This window comes from Protomyctophum parallelum (assembly GCF_964188405.1).
Source record: "Protomyctophum parallelum genome assembly, chromosome: 15".
Taxonomy (NCBI): domain Eukaryota; kingdom Metazoa; phylum Chordata; class Actinopteri; order Myctophiformes; family Myctophidae; genus Protomyctophum; species Protomyctophum parallelum.
This window is the reverse complement of record NC_139710.1, coordinates 26,882,296-26,900,913: the sequence shown is the minus strand read 5'-3', so window position 1 is coordinate 26,900,913 and position 18,618 is coordinate 26,882,296. Positions and strand designations below refer to the sequence as shown.

Here is an 18,618-nt window from a genome sequence, read left to right as displayed (position 1 = left end):
ATTGGTATTTTTGGATAGCAAGACTTTTGTACTTTTACGGTGCAGTCACACCGAACTTTACGGCTGAATAGCCTACAGGCCTTTGAAGTATATTTCATACCATACAGAGGAGAATTGTGGGCAGACATGAGACGAGATTCGATGTTCCATGATGTTTATTTCAACGAAGTACAGCCTACAGCATAGACAGACTCACGCCAGCCAGCAAAGTGGCTGACGTCTCCACACAAGGCTTGCGCCACTGACTGACAACTCATTGTACTCTTGGTCTACCTTTTAAACAGTTGACATGGGTGTAGGGTGTCGGACTTTTATTGCATATGTAAAACCAAAGTCTTTGATCCACCTGTCTGTCTCAAACTCCTTTGTTATACATATACAGTAGGCTAGCCACTCCAGGATATATCACCCTGAGAAGGCCGACACCCTAGATGCTAATCACCAAAAATAGGTCTACTGCAGAAGGACACAAGACTGACAAGAGCATGTCAATCACACAAGGAAGAAGATCATTGTATAATTATGGAATCCCATATTCTTCACCTTTTACAACAGAGTATTGTTACATTGCGGTATTGCTTCCTTTACTTAAGTAAAAACAAGTAGCCTACTTCTTCCTTCCAAGTGCTGCCTTATAGGCATGATTCTAGGAAATAAGGAAACTTGTTGAATGTTCAGGACATTTAATACCCCTCTCGGGCCGTTGTTAAAGCCCAAAATAAAAGATTTAAGCTTAATACCTGATTATGATTATGATTCATAATCATACGTTTGATTCCTAATTTGGAGATTATGGTGTAAGCAATATAGGTTTAAACACTAGACAGGACAGATAGTGAGACACGCATGCATGCACACGCACACACACACGTGCACCCATTAATTACATCAACAAACCGATCTAGCTATTTATCTTGGTGCGCATCACAGGTGCATAACTAAGTAAAAAAATCACACCCATGTGAAGTGAGTGGTGCAACTCCGTGTGGGGGTCCCCCGAGGGGAAGTTCCAGACCCACAGGACCACAGCCAGGGTGCCGGTCCGGTTTCCGGCGAGCCGTCCCATGTCCGAAACGGTTGAGAAATGACAGAGTTACCGTGTGGGGGTCCCTCTACGTACTGTATACCGTATATCATACTGTATACTGTACCCTCTACTGTACTGTAACAAAAAACATCGCATGGATGCACCTGGGACGTATCCTCAGTGATGTATCCTGAGGTCAATGGGGTTTCGGGTCTCGCAACATCATACCCCTCACTCAGGCGACCCAGCCGGGAGTGATCAAGTCCCGACTTACGTCCCAGTAGCTACCCTCAATCAGTCCCATTAGGGAAAAACCAGGGGCACACAATCCGTTGGAACTACTCCAGAACTACTCTGCCAGGGCTTGGAGGTACACTACTGGCATATGGAGGGACTAGGCTCTGTGGGTTGTCTCCTGTCCGGGCCCCTCCTACGTCTCACCAGGTCCACTCCTGCTCTCACCAGAGCGAGGACCTGTGCGTTGCACCAGAGTCCCAGCACCAGACAGTTCATTCAGGAGTGGTGGGCAATGGTTCCGCAGGGTCATGGTACTGCGGTTCCGCTTGCTGCTTGCATGGCCTCACCGAGGGCTGTTGGGCTTCCTCCTCACGGAGGACACAGGCTGGGGCGCTAACCCATACTGCTCACCCAGTACTGTACTGTACTGTCACTGTACTGTACTGGCAAAACCGGAATCATCATATATACAGTTAATATGTGCGTGTGTGTTGTGTTAGTTTGCGCACAGGTGGTGAAAAACAACCATGCTATTTCCGTGCTCATACCCAGGCACCCAGGCAGCCACACACATAGCTCTGTAAGGGAGTGGTTGCACCACTGACTCCAACCCCTAACCCTAACCAATAACCATAACTATAATCCCTATAACCCAACCCCTAACCCTAAACAATAACCATAACTATAATCCCTATAACCTAACCCCTAACCCTAACCAATAACCATAACTATAATCCCTATAACCCAACCCCTAACCCTAAACAATAACCATAACTATAATCCCTATAACCTAACCCCTAACCCTAACCAATAACCATAACTATAATCCCTATAACCTAACCCCTAACCCTAACCAATAACCATAACTATAATCCCTATAACCCAACCCCTAACCCTAACCAATAACCATAACTATAATCCCTATAACCTAACCCCTAACCGTAACCAATAACCATAACTATAATCCCTATAACCTAACCCCTAACCCTAACCAATAACCATAACTATAATCCCTATAACCTAACCCCTAACCGTAACCAATAACCATAACTATAATCCCTATAACCTAACCCCTAACCCTAACCAATAACCATAACTATAATCCCTATAACCTAACCCCTAACCCTAACCAATAACCATAACTATAATCCCTATAACCTAACCCCTAACCCTAACCAATAACCATAACTATAATCCCTATAACCTAACCCCTAACCCTAACCAATAACCATAACTATAATCCCTATAACCTAACCCCTAACCCTAACCAATAACCATAACTATAATCCCTATAACCTAACCCCTAACCCTAACCAATAACCATAACTATAATCCCTATAACCTAACCCCTAACCCTAACCAATAACCATAACTATAATCCCTACAACCTAACCCCTAACCCTAACCAATAACCATAACTATAATCCCTATAACCTAACCCCTAACCCTAACCAATAACCATAACTATAATCCCTAAACGTACCCCCTAACCCCAACCCCCGTGTGTGCTTGTCACATCTGTGCAGACATCATAGAGTAAAGCACACGACTAGACTACTAACTGTACATGCCATCGTCCCGAGAACGGTGATAAAATATGTATTTGGGACGAATAGGAAAAACGTCCGCAATATATATTTTCCCAGTTGTCCACTGAGCTTACTGTCAGCGTGCATATCACTGTCACAGTGCTGTGACAAGTCTTCTCAGTGCTGGCTGCACTGTAGCTGGCATCTTATCTGTGTAAAACCACGGGATTCAGACGTTTGAAAGTTCCATTGTAGTTGAAAAGCTTATCGTCTCTGTTGGTTGGTAACCTCCAAAACTGTTACTTTTTCTGTACAATTCAAGAACAGCAAAAGTAGGATCTGCCACTATGGATGCCTTGTGTGACGCTGTAGTATGATCAAGTGCGGCGTTAATTCATGAAAAACTATAATAGAATATGGAGATAAGAGGAATATATATTGTTCTTGTGAAGTGGTTTTGTTCGTATAAGATAAGCAGAGGTGTCATTTCAGATAAAAAGGAGAGGTTGGCAAAAAACAAGCCCTATGTAAAAAGAAAAAAAGTGGAAATAGCAAAATAGTGAAACAAAATCATGATGCACTGTGAGCTCGTAAAAATGTGTGTGAGAATGTCTAGACCTTGTAAGCTTGTAGATCAACTATTTCCCAAACAGGTCGAAAGTGGATGAAGTGAATGTACTGTGTATGTCTGCGTATATCAAGAAAACATGTGTTACAGTACATGTCTCGTGTAGATGGATGGGCGTGGATTGGAATCCATTTGGTGCTGATATAAAATGACTATAAAATCAGAGGCTAATGTGCCTAGGGATACATTAGCATATCATGAACTCTATGCATTGCATGCACTCATCAGCACCACACTGTATACATACACACCTCACACTGAGGACCACAATGGAAACCAACATTAACCACTTCAGCCCAATTGGCCATTTGAAAAATAGCAGATCTACAAGCTCACAATTGTGTCACGTGACGTCAATGTGAGTTACTTCTTCCATCACTGCACTGCGGTCAAGCAAAAGTGAAAGTCATTATGACAATGTTAAAATCTAGGCTATTGTTGAACTGTGCATGCACTGAATGATGCAGTACGCTGATGCAATCACTTCCTTAAATGTAGCTACATCAGATTAGACATCTACCGAATAATACATTGTTTTTTCCCCCCCCTCTAACGGCGAGTAGTCCAGTAATGGCAATGAAAACCTTATTAAATAATGTTTCAGATCAATTTTGATACCATATAACTAGAACAAGATCAAGGGTCTGGTGAAGTCTAGTAACCACATAAACGCAGTGCTGTGGCTATCATCAATGTCCATGTCAATATTAAACTCATTAAACTCACAATACTATAATTACTTAGTCAGTTTTAATGACTAAACTTGATATAAACTGTGTATGTCCAATTCCAGGAAATGGGAATGGATCCAATGTAGTTATTATTTAGTATACTACTTTTCATTTGTTCAATTATATAGTACTAGTCCTTACCCGTTGTGAGATATTTGCCCCCCCCCCCCCCCCCCCCCCCCCCCCCCTTGTGGCCGTGAAGGGTACTGCGCCCGGGTGCGTTTGTAATTGACTAATACATTAATTAATAATCATTAATGTGTCAAATCGAAAAAAGGGCTTCGTTACGCCCTTCATATTAATATGGTCAATGCCTGTGTGAAAGGTGGGAGTGATTGGTGCAGGCAGTAAGGAGTTACGGCACTGTTTCTGACAGACACACACACACACAGACACAGACACACAGACATTCGGTTAATTATAGTATGATATGATGATATGATATGATATGATATGTTTAAGTCACTGAACAATTTATACAGCCAAGATAAGCAAAATTACCAGTGACTGCACAACTAAAATAGCAACAAAATACTTAATTGAGAAGTCTTCGGCATTCAATCACAGCTCACAACGATGATCTACCAGCACTAACACATATATGAACATAGACTCACAGACACAAACAGACTGACACTCAAATAAAGCACACACACGCACAATCATTCCACGCATACACTACCGTTTAACTGTCAAATTCCAAAAAACAAAAGCAGGCTCCTGGTAAAGAGAGCTGGCTCTCATCACCCTCTCCACCTGAACACGGGTCTGCTCTTCTCTTCGGCTTAAAATAGCTGTGCTACAAATCACGATAGGAGCTAAGGTGTTCAAAACACCTCTTCGAAAGATAAACCCATTACAAGTGGCTTCCGTCCATACATGTACATTTAAGTACTGTATAGCTCCCCTACAGAGCTGTTGTGTGACGTGCGCACAATATTATGTTTTACTAGATATGCCATTAATAATTTATAATATTATATTATGCTATAACACCTTTGACTCATTCTGTAGCCCGGAGACACACCATTTGTGCGACACAAGACTAACACACTGTGTAAAGTACACACACTCCGTTACCCGCTGCTGATATCCTGCTTGTACGAGGCTATCAGGAGCGACCCTAATTATAACTATCTGTATCGCGTTCACAATCACAAGTTCATGCAGTGTGCGTAAAGTCCCGGCGCGGGCATCAAATCCGGCGCGGGAGACTCCCTATATGCCTCCCACATGTCCGCTCGTCCCGAGCTCACTTCGTATGAGGTGTCGGGGATTGAGGGATACAGGGGAAGATATATAAACACACTCGCAACTTTTAATCTATGGCTTTTATGAGGCAGAGATTTATAGCTGCTTTTCCACTTGTGCACTGCGCAAACTCTCGTGAAGAGATAGCGCGCCTCAGGCTGGTCAGGTCATAGCATACAATTATCACATTGTTCCGCCTGCATGAACCCGTATAGAATACCGGGACGCAAGGGGTTAAATGTTGGAATACAGTATACATGCGTGGCCAATGTACTTCAACCGGCTCCACTAAGACGTTGAAATATAGCCACTTTGACCTCTTTCGACTGGCACAGTACGCAAGCCTCTCCAGTCTGTCCTCCCTTTCTCCGTCCATGGAAGGATTGAGGGAGGTGGCGAGCTGCTATAAGTATCATCAAAAGAACCATTCCTGTACTTGCGGATCGGGGCACACCGCTAAGAATTAAGTTGTTAAATCAAACTAAACTTACCCCACGGAGTGACAGGAAAAACACAGACAACGGACATACTGTATTATTGGCTAATCAATAACACGGGAGGCCATCATCGTAGATTACACTGAAGTATAAAAAATAGGTTTATTCAAGTCAAATCAAATGAATTTACAAAATAGTGAAAAGATAGGAGGCAGATAATAGATCAAAATAAATTATAATAAATAAATACCTTCAATAACCCAGCAGGGAGACCCAAATACCGTGCTGTCTTTACCTTAAAAATGAGTGAGTAGCCCTTTAAATCTTGAATGACAGCCACTGTACCATAAAAAAATAGAAAGACCTTAAAAAATGATTTGGAGTCAAATTTACATAGACTATGCTATGTAAATTGCATATGCTACATGGCTCAGATGATAATTATAGTACAATACATCAATATAATTTAGAATAATCAATTGTTCCAAGATGGATCCGAACTGAACCATGCTCTTCACAGTATGTTCCAGCCATTAATACCAAAGATGACGTCAGTTTTGTTGATATAATTAAAGTTAATTGGCTGGTAAATAGTTCATATCCGCAATATCCCGCAGTGGCGCTGGTGGTCGAGCGCTCATTGGTCCAGCACATGGATGATGAGGATGGTGTAGCGACTTAGAATTCATCTCCTCGTTCCGCACATTGATGGCCATGGAAGCCGGGAAAGCACAGAGGCAGGCGTTGCCAGGCAACCTGAATATAACATTCTTTCCCTAGGTTACTAGGCCAAGGTCAAACTAGACTGATAACACGGCAGCTGCATGTTGAATTAAAATCAGCACCTACAGTATCATAACTTCGTGACTGAGAAGAGACAGTATGGCGACTGAACAAGATATTAAATGGGACGGATGAAAACATATTTTGGCCATAAACATGGATGACATGACATTAATAGGACAACCATGTGTAAACAGGCAGTAGACTAAGGGTAAAATTATAAAAAGGACAAGATGACCAAATATGAGTGACACGGCCTGGGCCAAAGTTCAGGAGGATAATTGGGACATTGACCACTGGGCATTTGTTTGTAAACAGATAAGACATAATTTATCTAAAAGCAGAGGACTCAGAACAGAGTCCTCGGTCAGCCTGCAAAAATGTAACTCCCTATTCTGGTTATCTAGTTGAGTGGGAGATAAAGCGTAGAGGCTTAGAGGAATCATCTTCTGCTTGGACAAAGAAGCATTCATACTTTTAACACCTCGATTTTCAAAAGCGCCATGTTTAGAGTTACGCCCCGTCCAGGCGTGCTCATAGCAAGGGGCACGAGTGAACACGTCCGTGAACACGCATCTGTCCAGTGTGAACGCGTAAAGGGTTCCTTAAGTTCATTTCTGACCACGGTCAACAGCGTGAACGCGTAAAGGGTTCCTTAAGTTCATTTCTGACCACGGTCAACAGCGTGAACGCGTAAAGGGTTCCTTAAGTTCATTTCTGACCACGGTCAACAGCGTGAACGCGTAAAGGCTTTCTTCAGTTCTGTCACGGTCCGTGACATGTGTTATGTTTTTCTAGTGTTCCTTGTTCCTAGTTTGTGTGTTTTAGTGTGTACTCTTATTTTGTAGTCTTGTTCCTGTTTTTCCTGTCTGCCTTGTTTGATGTCACCTGCCTTGTCTCACCTCCCTGTATTAGTGTAACCCTAGTCACCTGTGTTCTGTTTGGCTGTTAGCCTATCCTAGTGTTAATTGTCAGTTGTGTTCATCTGTGTCCTGTTTTCCCCTGCCTTTATATACTCCCCATGTCTTTCAGTTCCTTTGTCAGATTGTTATTGTAAGTCTCGGTGTGTTCTGTTCTCTCGTGGTTGAATAAATCTGTTATATTTGAGATCCTCTGCCTCTGCCTTGCTGTCTGCTCTTGGGTCCTACCCTCCTTGCCCTGCACACGTGACAAGTTCGATTCTGGGTTACTACAGTTCAGTACTCAACTCACTCGGCTGCCTTGCAAAATGAGTTTCATGAGTACAATACATGTGGCGTCAGAACACATCATTTAAAACAGTACTACAGTAACACAAACATAGGTGAAAGTCATGCGTTTTATGTCACACGAGCATAACATATGTCCTCTTTGTGGCCACATTTGGGCGTCACTGGTTCGCCACTCACGACAGCTCCTTACCTAACATGGAGTGACTAGGCCTAGAGTACTACTACGTCCTGATTTCCTAACCGTAAGCTCAACACCAAAGTGGCTCATCGTACCATCATCCTTGTCAGTCTTGGGTTCGCAGCTAGAACTCACTCCAAAATAGGAAAGATGAAGGGAAATCCACAGATTCTTCGCTGGTCCGTTCAGTGTGGCGTAGATATATCTCCACGTCAACAAAACCTCAGCGGGGCGCCACTTCTGATGTATCTTTTCTTACAGGGGTCCGTGGATTGTTTCCTTATTTTCCTAATGTAGCACGGATTGAGTTTGAGAAATCCCAGGCAAAGTCCATAATTTATTCAAACAAGGCATCTTGTTACATCATCAGGTTACCAGCATAACAAAGTCATGGTTCCATAGTATAGCACATGAGGCAGAGCGCCTGGTGGTCACCAGTTTCTCTTAGTTTTCACCTCTAGCTCTTCTGTGTCCCATCTCTTTATACATCTATAACATGCAGTGGGTGTCACCTTTGTCCCTGTGTGTGTGTGTGTGTGTGTGTGTGTGTGTGTGTGTGTGTGTGTGTGTGTGTGTGTGTGTGTGTGTGTGTGTGTGTGTGTGTGTGTGTGTGTGTGTGTGTGTGTGTGTCTGTGTGTGTGTGTGTGTGTCTGTGTGCTTGTGTGCGTGCGTGCGTGCGTGTGTGGTGTGTCGGGGGAGACAGCTAATCAAAGACCCCCAACTATGACAGTCACTGTAGTACTAATACAATGCATAGAGACAAACTGTAGCCTCCTACCCTATAAGAATGGCTCTGATCAACCAGGATAGCCCCAGGTGGTCTATTTTGAAAGCATCCTTGCACAGTAAAACAATAGCCTAGGCATTGTAACAGCTGCTGTAAGCCAAGGCCTGTGTTCGCCAGACCCTATCTTTGAGATGAACCTGCAGATAGCCTTCACTCTTTGGCCATCTGTTAAACATACTATTTCAAACACGAGAAGTACAATTATGAATAACCACATAGTTATCAATATGCTATATGATTCATAATGCACCACAGGTGTTCAATAGCACTGAGTTATTAAAGAAAATAAAAAAGGGACAATGTGTAAAGCCTGCTGCGTTCCCACTGACAGCTACAGAAGAAACAAAGCTGCACGGTGTACCTGTCACTGTGTTGCTGTTGAGCGCTTGATCAACACGCTCGTTGGCTTCAGCGTGCTTCCGACAAGCTTGAAATATAAAGAGGAAAAATAAAGCCCGGGGTTAGAAAGAACATGGAACTGGCTGATGGAAATAATGAGGCGTCCCCCCCCCATTACAAGCATGCATAGTCTCTACACACACAGTATGCACAGCAGCCTTATTCAAAATACATTGAGTAGTCTTCTTTACTTCCTGCAGGTCTTATACCACTTGTATTTAAGGATGTTCCATTTAGTGTAGCACAGTGGTTCTAAATTTCAAGGAGCCCCATGAACTCTCAGTTACACGCCTGCAAGGGCCCATTTGGACCCCCTCAGGGAACCATGAGGGTCCCTGGTGCACACTTTGAGACACACTAGGTCAGGGGTCTGCAACAGGCGGCTCTAGAGCCGCATGCGGCTCTAGAGCACACCCCTAGTGGCTCCCTGTAGCATTAAAAGTAGCAATAAATTATTTTTCATTTATGGTTTCTGTAGGAGGCCAAACGTGACAAGCATTCTTAATATTTATTCTACACATTTTTACAAAATTGGAAAACTTAACTAAACTAAAATTTGTGTCATAGCATGCGACACACTCAGTGCCGTGCCAGCCAGGTGTCTATTATAAACAAACCGGTGGTGATGTGAGGCTGCTGCCTGCTACGCTATGGCTTCTACAGGGAGAGAAATAAAGATAGCCAACGAAAAACAGAGGATTTAACAGTTCGTGGACAGAGGCTTTTGCCTTCACAGCCAATGCAGATTGACTGCCTGTATGTTTAATCTGCAGTGAGAAGCTATCAAACAACAAAAAAAGTAATGTTGAACGACATTTCCAGGGAAAGCATGCTAAATTCTGCTAGTTTCGTTGCAACCCGGGAGATAATAAAGCTTGGCAAGCTGCATTATAATGCGTAATTTTCTTTGCGGCTCCAGATAGATTTTGAATTTATTTTTGGTCGAAAATGGCTCTTTCAACATCTTGGGTTGCAGACCCCTGCACTAGGTGTAGCAGTGTTTCCAGTGAGCCAACATGCACTATATTAGAATACAAAGCCGTAATCAGAATTGGTAAGACCGGAGAAGACGTAAGGGAGAGGCACAATTTCTTTCCAATATGGCTGCAGTGCAGTGCATAGACTATAGCCTGCCCTACAGCTCAACTTGGATGAATTGTAGCTTTGTATATTCAATCATGGCTTCCATTGGAAATGAATGATAGCCTGTAGCTTTGTATGTTCAATAGCGTTAGCTTCCATTGAACATGAATGGTATGTAGCTTTGTATCTGCCAGTGTAACACAGCATTATACACACGTAAGAAGAACAAAGCTTTCAATTGATTAATAGGTTTCAGTTGATAATGGCTGTGACTCCCACCTTCCTCGGCAGGTGTCTCAAGGAATATGATGAGTATTAAGTATTAACATAACTGGGGGAGCAGATACATGAATCATGATGTATTCTTCATATGCAGCCATGTTTCAGTAAGACTAATTAATCCATAAGATATAGTCGATTAGATTGTTTATACCGGCACAGATTTTGATGTCAAAGATATAATGTTTTACGAATGCACATTTTAATCTATTTTAATCTAATCCTATTTTGTGGTACTGCTGCGGTGGTGGTGTTAAATGGTATTATCATCGTACCTGTGTTGTTGCTGACGTTGTCTTTTTTGTCCTTTATTTACTACAGGGAAAGGGAAAGTAGTGCAGAACACCCTGCAGACAGATAATGAATTGCATTTTTATGGCGCTTTTCTATGCACACCTACTCAAAGTGCTTACAATGGTTAATTCATTCATACATTGGGAGGTGAAGTGGCAAACAGTCGACGCCAGCGTCCTCACTTCCCACATTCACACACCAATGGTGGCGAGCTCACACCGACCGATTCATTGGAGGCAATGTAGGGTTCAGTGTCTTTCCCAAGGACATGTGGACAGGAAGAGCCCGGGATTCGAACCGCCGACCCATGGATCATTGCCATGGACGACCTGCTCTACCTCCTGAGCCACAGCCGATAGACACAGAGATGCACACATTAGAACCATGTGGGGAGTTGACCAGTACAACCGCAGGCTTATTCCTTTTGCCACTGAGCAGCTCCACTGGAGCTCCACTGGAGCAGTTGGGGGTTCAGTGCCATGATCAAGGGCCCTTCAGCTGCGTTATGGGGTGGGGTATAAGTGGTGGCCATTCACTTCCCCGTCCCAAATTCCTCCTGCTGGTTCTGAACTGGGGAACCATTCGGTATAACAAGCACACTCCTCTAACCGTTAGGCTAATACTACCGATATAGGTGGTATATAGCAGGTCAGCGTATAGACAGACAGATTGACATGTTTGCATTTCATTATCATCATTGTAAATGTGTATGTTATTTGTTACTTTGTTGTCTCCTTTGGCCATGCAACACACATTTTATCATGCCAATTAAGCATAGAGGGAGAGAGAGAGAGAGAGAGAGAGAGAGAGAGAGAGATAGACTGTGAACGTGATAAAGGGCGAGTGCAGGTGAAAATGAGAGAGGGAGAGAGATAGAGAGACAATTCTGAAAGTGAGAGGGAGAGAGTGAAAACGAGGGAGAGAGAGAGAGAGAGAGACTGTGAAAGTGAGAGAGGGTGAGATATAGCACCATTACTATTCAGATCAACCATACCGAGTAGTAGGAATAGACCATCTGTTGTCGTGGAAAGATCAGATTGAATCAGTGGGTGAGAAAACAAAGCAAAAATCAATTTCCTTTGCCGTTTACTATAAGATCTTTTGGTGACAGGTTCTTCTTTTGTTCTTCACTTATTATCATGAGTGTACTTCAGCATTGTAGTACCACCTGGTATGCAGCAACTGAACATTTGTTCAAAGATTGTTGGACGACCACTTATTCAGAGACTCTATATACATCCACGTCTGATAACAACATCCTAAGGTTGGCAAGGAATAGCTTATATCACCACAAACACTAGCTAACATGTGTAATGTGTTGTATGGAGAGTATAGGTTAACCTGACTCCGCCAGATGGCGGCAGCAGTGAGTTTCCTCCTCTTGCTTCCCATCTGGTCTCTCTCGGGCAGAGACGATGCACTCCGATCCAGTGTTGTTTTCGTCGACTAAAACTAAAAATGTTCGTCGACTACCTTTTTCCACTGACGAAAGCTAAATGGAAACTAAATGAACACTAAGCTTATATGATGACTAAAACTAAGACTAAATATACCGACAATTTCGTCAACAAATAAAAACTAGACAAAAATGTTAGGAAGGGACTAGTGGACAAGAGATCCAGTATAAGTAATTTTACAATTAGTTGCATGCTGAAAATAGCCGATCTACAAGCTCACAACGCGTTGTGAGCTTGTAGATCGGCTATTTTCAGCAAGTGTAAAAACGGTCATTACGACAGCATCAAGGCCCGCCAAAATACAATTTAGTCGACTAAATCAACTGTAGATTTAGTCGACTAAAATCGTATGACATTTAGTGTGCCGCCAAAAACAACACTGCTCCGATCAAATTCTGATTGGAGCGCTATGCGGCCGTATGCGGCCGCTAGAGGCAGGATCAACGCGAGACGCGTTGTAAACACAACCTAACAAGACCACAACTCTAATGTAAACACAACCTAACAAGACCACAACTCTAATGTAAACACAACCTAACAAGACCACAACTCTAATGTAAACACAACCTAACAAGACCACAACTCTAACGTAAACATAACCTAACAAGACCACAACTCTAATGTAAACACAACCTAACAAGACCACAACTCTAATGTAAACACAACCTAACAAGACCACAACTCGAAATGATTCTGGAGATATCAGATTTTTGTTTCTGCTTGAGAGAGACCAGATGCAGGCAGGAGGAGGGAACCTTTGAACTCAATATACTTCCGCAAGGAGAATATGGTGTTCCTGCAGCATACAATAAGGTCAGACATGTCCATCAGTCAACTTTGAGGCTTAATCAGGAGTTTGGCTATAAGCTGAGCTGTGGACATTGCTCTTGTCTGTATGTTTTTATGTATGTAATTTTTGTTGTTGTCGTTTTCTGTGTTGTCAAATGTGTGTATATCATGTTGTTGACAAGACAAATTTCAGTGCGAGTACTATGTCATATATCATTTCAGATAGAGAGGTACTCTGAAAGTGAGAGAGAGGGAGAGTGAGAGAGAGAGAGAGAGAGAGAGAGAGAGAGAGAGAGAGAGAGAGAGAGGGAAAGGGGCAGGGGAGAGAGAGAGAGAGAGAGAGAGAGGAGAGAGAGAGAGAGAGAGAGAGAGAGAGGAGAGAGAGAGAGAGAGAGAGAGAGAGAGAGAGAGAGAGAGAGAGAGACTGGCCAAAAAGAGAGAATAACAAGAATATAAGTGAGAGAGTCTGATAGAGAGATTAGATAAGGAGAGAGGGAGACATGGTCATGGTCAGACCCCGATGAATAAGTTATGAAGACTTGGGTAAAAACCCAAATGAGAGGGACGGACGGACGGACACACGGATTGAACTCAATGTTGTATGGCATGTCTTTCCCAAACGGTTGTGCTCTCTCTAGGCCCACATTGCTCTCTAGGCCCACATTGCTCTCTAGGCCCACATTGCTTTGGACATGTGGAAAACGTAGCTAAACATGCAGAGTTACACATTAGGCATTAGGCCTACTTTACCTGGTATCATCTTTTAAGTTTTGACATGAAATAATAATCGTGCACGCGTCACCGTGGTAGCGTTTGGTTTCATTAGCGCGATCGTGACAAAATAGGAAGTAACACTGACTCGAAACCGTTTATAAATCACAGTCAGTGGATGGATGAGTCCCCCCCCCCCCCCCCCCCGCACAGTCAGAATCAGCGATTTCAAAGAGACGAGTACAATACAAAGGATGCAGCCTGAAGCAAGCATTTGCATTCCAATGGGAGATTGAGCATCGCGCTCTACGCTCAGGTCTGGTGTTTGTCCTCTCTCTTTTCTCAGTTGTGTTTGCAAATGGACTTTTATACGACGGGAAAACTTGGTATTCCCCTCTCGCGTACCAGTGGCACGTGTCCCGGCACCGGTCCACGTACCGGTGGTTGGGAACCTCTGCTCTATAGGGGGTGTGTGACATAATGGTAATGGCGGCTTTTGGCAACGCCAAAATCCGGTAGAACACCGGTGTACGGGAGATGTATAGAGTTGCGGGAGACCGGAGTGCAGATTCTGGAGTGTGGGATACGTGAGCACTGAGCTCCGTGTATCAGTCAGTCGGTGAACTGGCATTCCTTCCTCCCCACAACCCTCCCCTCCTTAAAGATGGAGTGCCACCATTTCTTTCCACCCTAAAACATGATTATCAGGATTATCAGGATTATATTAAAACATTACAATATAAGGGGGAAGAACTTTTTCCAAAAAGTGTACAGTATTTGTTAAAATCATGCTTTTATGTGGACACCCCACCAGTTCATTAAGTATGCTTGGTTTGCCTGGTGGGTGGTGATGGGTGGTGATCCACCTGAACTGAAGCCGCACCCACAGCTGTAGTTGTATGATAAAGGGGGAGGGGTTAGGGGAGGGGCTGATAGTGTGATGTCACTATATTACTGTTTATTTCATTGGCCCGTTTGACTGTCAAGGGTTCAGCCTCCAGGAAGGAAACCCTAAATACAAAGTTAATAAACCATTGCACATAAAAACGACTCCAGGGTGTCTAATGAAGACAGTCACCTCATAGACACATGAAAAACCGGAAAAATAAAAAAATTGTGGCACTCCATCTTTAAATGCAGTGGTGGAAAAAGTACTCAAATGTTTTACTTTTCAATACTGCAATGTAGAACTACTCGGTTACAAGCAGAAGACCGGAATTCAAGATGTACTTGAGTAAAAGTACAAAACTATTGGCATCAAAATGTACTTACAGTAAAGCACCAAAAGTACTCATTATGCAGAATATGTGCCATTTCAAATAATGTTCAGTGCCAGTAAAGTTTTCAAATAATTGCAGTGGAGTAAAAGTACAATATTTGTGTCTGAGATGCAGTGAAGTAGAAGTATAGGTATAGGAAATTGTGATTACTGAAGTAAATACAAATACGTCAAAATTGTAAGTAAAGGTAATTTATACCACTGATTAAATGTGAGTACTTCTCACCTTTCTGCGCGTGTGACACACTGTCGCACGACGAAGTATGAATGCAGGGATTAGGTGTGCCAATCTCCCCCCCAGCACGTGCACGTGCACACACACACACACACACACACACACACACACACACACACACACACACACACACACACACACACACACACAAACACCAAAGGGCCTGGGCAGACTTAAGGCTTCTTATCGCAAACACACACAGAGACAAAGCTCACTGGGTTTTTTTAACGGCGGGGGCGGGACAACAATTCAAAGATGGCCGAGATATAATATAACATAGAAGCAGGATGGTGGAGGGAGATATCTCCCTCAAACTGCAGGCCATGACTTTGTGTGACTGTATGCTGTAAACAGTAAATAATACACAGTGGTGGAAAAAAGTACTCAAATGTTTTACTTATTAAGTAAAAGCATCAATACTGCAATGTAATAATAATAATAATAATAATAAAACTTTATTTGTATAGCACCTTTCATGACATGAAATGCAGCTCAAAGTGCTTTACAGAGCAATGGAGAAAAAAAAGAAAAGCAAGGCAAAGACATTAAAAAACAAGCAGTAATGCAATACAGTGAGGACATGAATAACAAAAAATAAAAGATAAATTAAAAGCAATGTTGTAGAAGTGGGTCTTGAGCCGTGCTTTAAAAATGTCTACAGAGGCTGCCTGACGAAGGTACAGTGGGAGCTTGTTCCATGCCGTCGGCCCGTAGAAGCAAAAAGCTGCTTCCCCGTATTTTTTTGTTGCCATTTTTTTAGGCAAAGCGAGCAGGCCAGCAGTGGAAGACCTTAGGTGCGAGATCACTTGATGTACACTTGTAGGCTACACTTGATGTACTCCGTTAAGAGTAGAAGTCCTGTATTAAAAATGTGCTCAAGTAAAAGTACAAAAGTATCGGCATCAAAATGTATTTAAAGTACAAGAAGTAAAAGTAATCTTTTGAAAACATCCTGATCATAGACTGCAACGGTAGCCACGCCCCTCAGAACATACTCGACTTTATGGTCATTCTTTTCCTAAAAGAATATTATGACATGAGAAATGAGACTTTAAACCAGTGACTGAGAAGCAGAAAGTATTCATGACATGTGTATTAAGGTAATACAGTCTAGGTGAAGTTGGGCCCAAATACATGGACCTCTATGGAGCTATGGTGTTTTTTGGGTCCAATGACAGCGCCACAACAGGCCATTATATGAACTTTCAGGGAAGTCAGGATTTCCTACTGGTTTCAGGACACTATTGACTTCGCACTGCCCACATGCTGGTCCAGTGCAGTACAGTACCACTGCCAAAATGACACGCATTGCTTGAAATGTGTGTGTGTGCTTGCGCAAGTGCCTGTGCGTGGTTTGTGGTAATGGTATTGCACTGTTCGTTCCGTGTGTCCCTCCGTCATTTGCTGTGGGTTGTCTGTGTGTGTGGTGTGTGTGTGTGTGTGTGTGTGTGTGTGTGTGTGTGTGTGTGTGTGGTGTGGTGTGTGTGTGTGTGTGGTGGTGTGGTGTGTGTGTGTGTGGTGTGGTGTGTGTGTGTGTGCGCGCGTAGCGCATAGCGGTGAATGAAAGCATTTTCTTTTTTTGTTTCTTGTCATAAAAGACCCAACATCTCAGGTCTTATAAGACACCAAAAACATAAATAAACTAAGATCACATTCACTTCCTGAACACAATCTACAAAAAAAGAAAATACTTGGTTAATACCAAAAACAGAAATAAATTACATCTCGTATAGGTTTTCTTTGTCCGTTTGTCCACGCTTTCTCTAAGTAGCCTATTCTGCATAGTGCGAATATCTTGTGTTCAAAAATCCTAATCCAGGACTCTCTGTGTCGCTTAGCCATATCAGATCCAGGTTTCCACACCTACTAAACTTTTTCTTAGACGTAAAGGGCAGTAAAATATAAATTGGAACTCATTCTCAATATCGTATATCACAGTAAGTGCAGTAAATCCGCTCTTCTCTTATTACTCCTCTATACCAATACCAGTCTCAAGGTGCAGGGGCAAAGATCCCAGAACGAAGTTGGGCACACAGAGATCTTTGTCTTTTGGATAATGGAGCACTAACATACTTTTTCTTATAGCATATAACGGCTTTTTATCATGGCAAAATGTCCAGAGCTTTATGCATATATATCCTGTGACCATTTGTTTTGATATAAACTATAACGTGTGTTGTGTGTGTGTGTGTGTGTGTGTGGTGTGTGTGTGTGTGTGTGTGTGTGTGTGTGTGTGTGTGTGTTGTGTGTGTTTGTGTGTGTGTTGAGTGCGTGCGTGCGTGCGTGCGCTGTACAGGTCCAGGCTGGCTGACTTCCACATGAATTGCCTGGTGACTCAGCACACGGCGAGCAGCTGTCCCAATGAAGACAACTACCAGGCCTGCCTGGCTTCTTACACCAGACTGATCGGTCAGTACAAGCCAAAGCTCCTGCATGGCCATCCCGTTGTTTCTGTGTGTGTGTGTGTGTGTGTGTGTGTGTGTGTGTATGTATGTATGGTGCGTGCGTAGCGTGCGTGCGTGTGCGTGCGTGCCGTGCGTGCGTGCGTGCGTGTGCGTGCGTGCGTGTGTGTGTGTGTGGGGATGGAGCGATATGAAAATTACATGTTGTGATTATTGCAGCAAGAATTATGTGATTATCTGTGATTATTGTGAAATAAGAGCATACCCAAATGCACTCCTCACTGGTCCGTTTTATCAAGTACAACGGGTCTACGTGGTGCTGTGATTTGATCACGATAAACGATTGTCATCCCCATCCATGTGTGTGGGTTGTGTGGATTGTGTGTTGCGGGGTGGGCGAGCATGGCTAGGTTTAGACCGAAGTTGCAAAGAGGGCAAAGGTGATTGCCACACACACACACACACACACACCACACTTACTTTACTTCACAAACCTGTGATGTGCTACAGTATGCGATAGAGAATGTTGGTTGACAGGGCTCTGTGACAGACAGTTTGACACCAGTTTGTAGAATTGGAGGTTGTGAGGACCAATTAGGAAAAGATTCAGGTTGGGGTTATCGTTATAGGACGAGGACTTTCTAGTGATCTAGAGGTTTATGGTTTAAGGCAGGGTTTGACGTTCAGACATTTCCCTATTTTAAATGCTGTGGCGCATTGTTGCGCTTGTAGATCTGTAATTCTTTCAGCTATATTTTCAATATGTCCTCACAAGTTAGTGAAACACATCTGTATGCGCGCGCGCAGCGTGCGTGAGTGTGTTCCAATATCCACTTACAGCGCAGGGGGACTTCAGTGGTGTTGAGAGGGGAGGAGGAGCACAGAGAGAGA

At 43.2% G+C, this 18,618-nt stretch overlaps 1 protein-coding gene across 1 annotated transcript in view; it reads left to right on the top strand.

Moving 5' to 3' along the window:
• The window catches only part of LOC310872544 (GDNF family receptor alpha-2-like), a 197,188-nt gene that overhangs the window by 148,159 nt on the left and 30,411 nt on the right, over window positions 1-18,618 (top strand). The window contains exon 5 of the mRNA XM_083784508.1: window positions 17,622-17,734. Coding sequence (XP_083640634.1) covers window positions 17,622-17,734 — 113 coding nt within the window. The remainder of the gene's footprint in view (window positions 1-17,621; window positions 17,735-18,618) is intronic.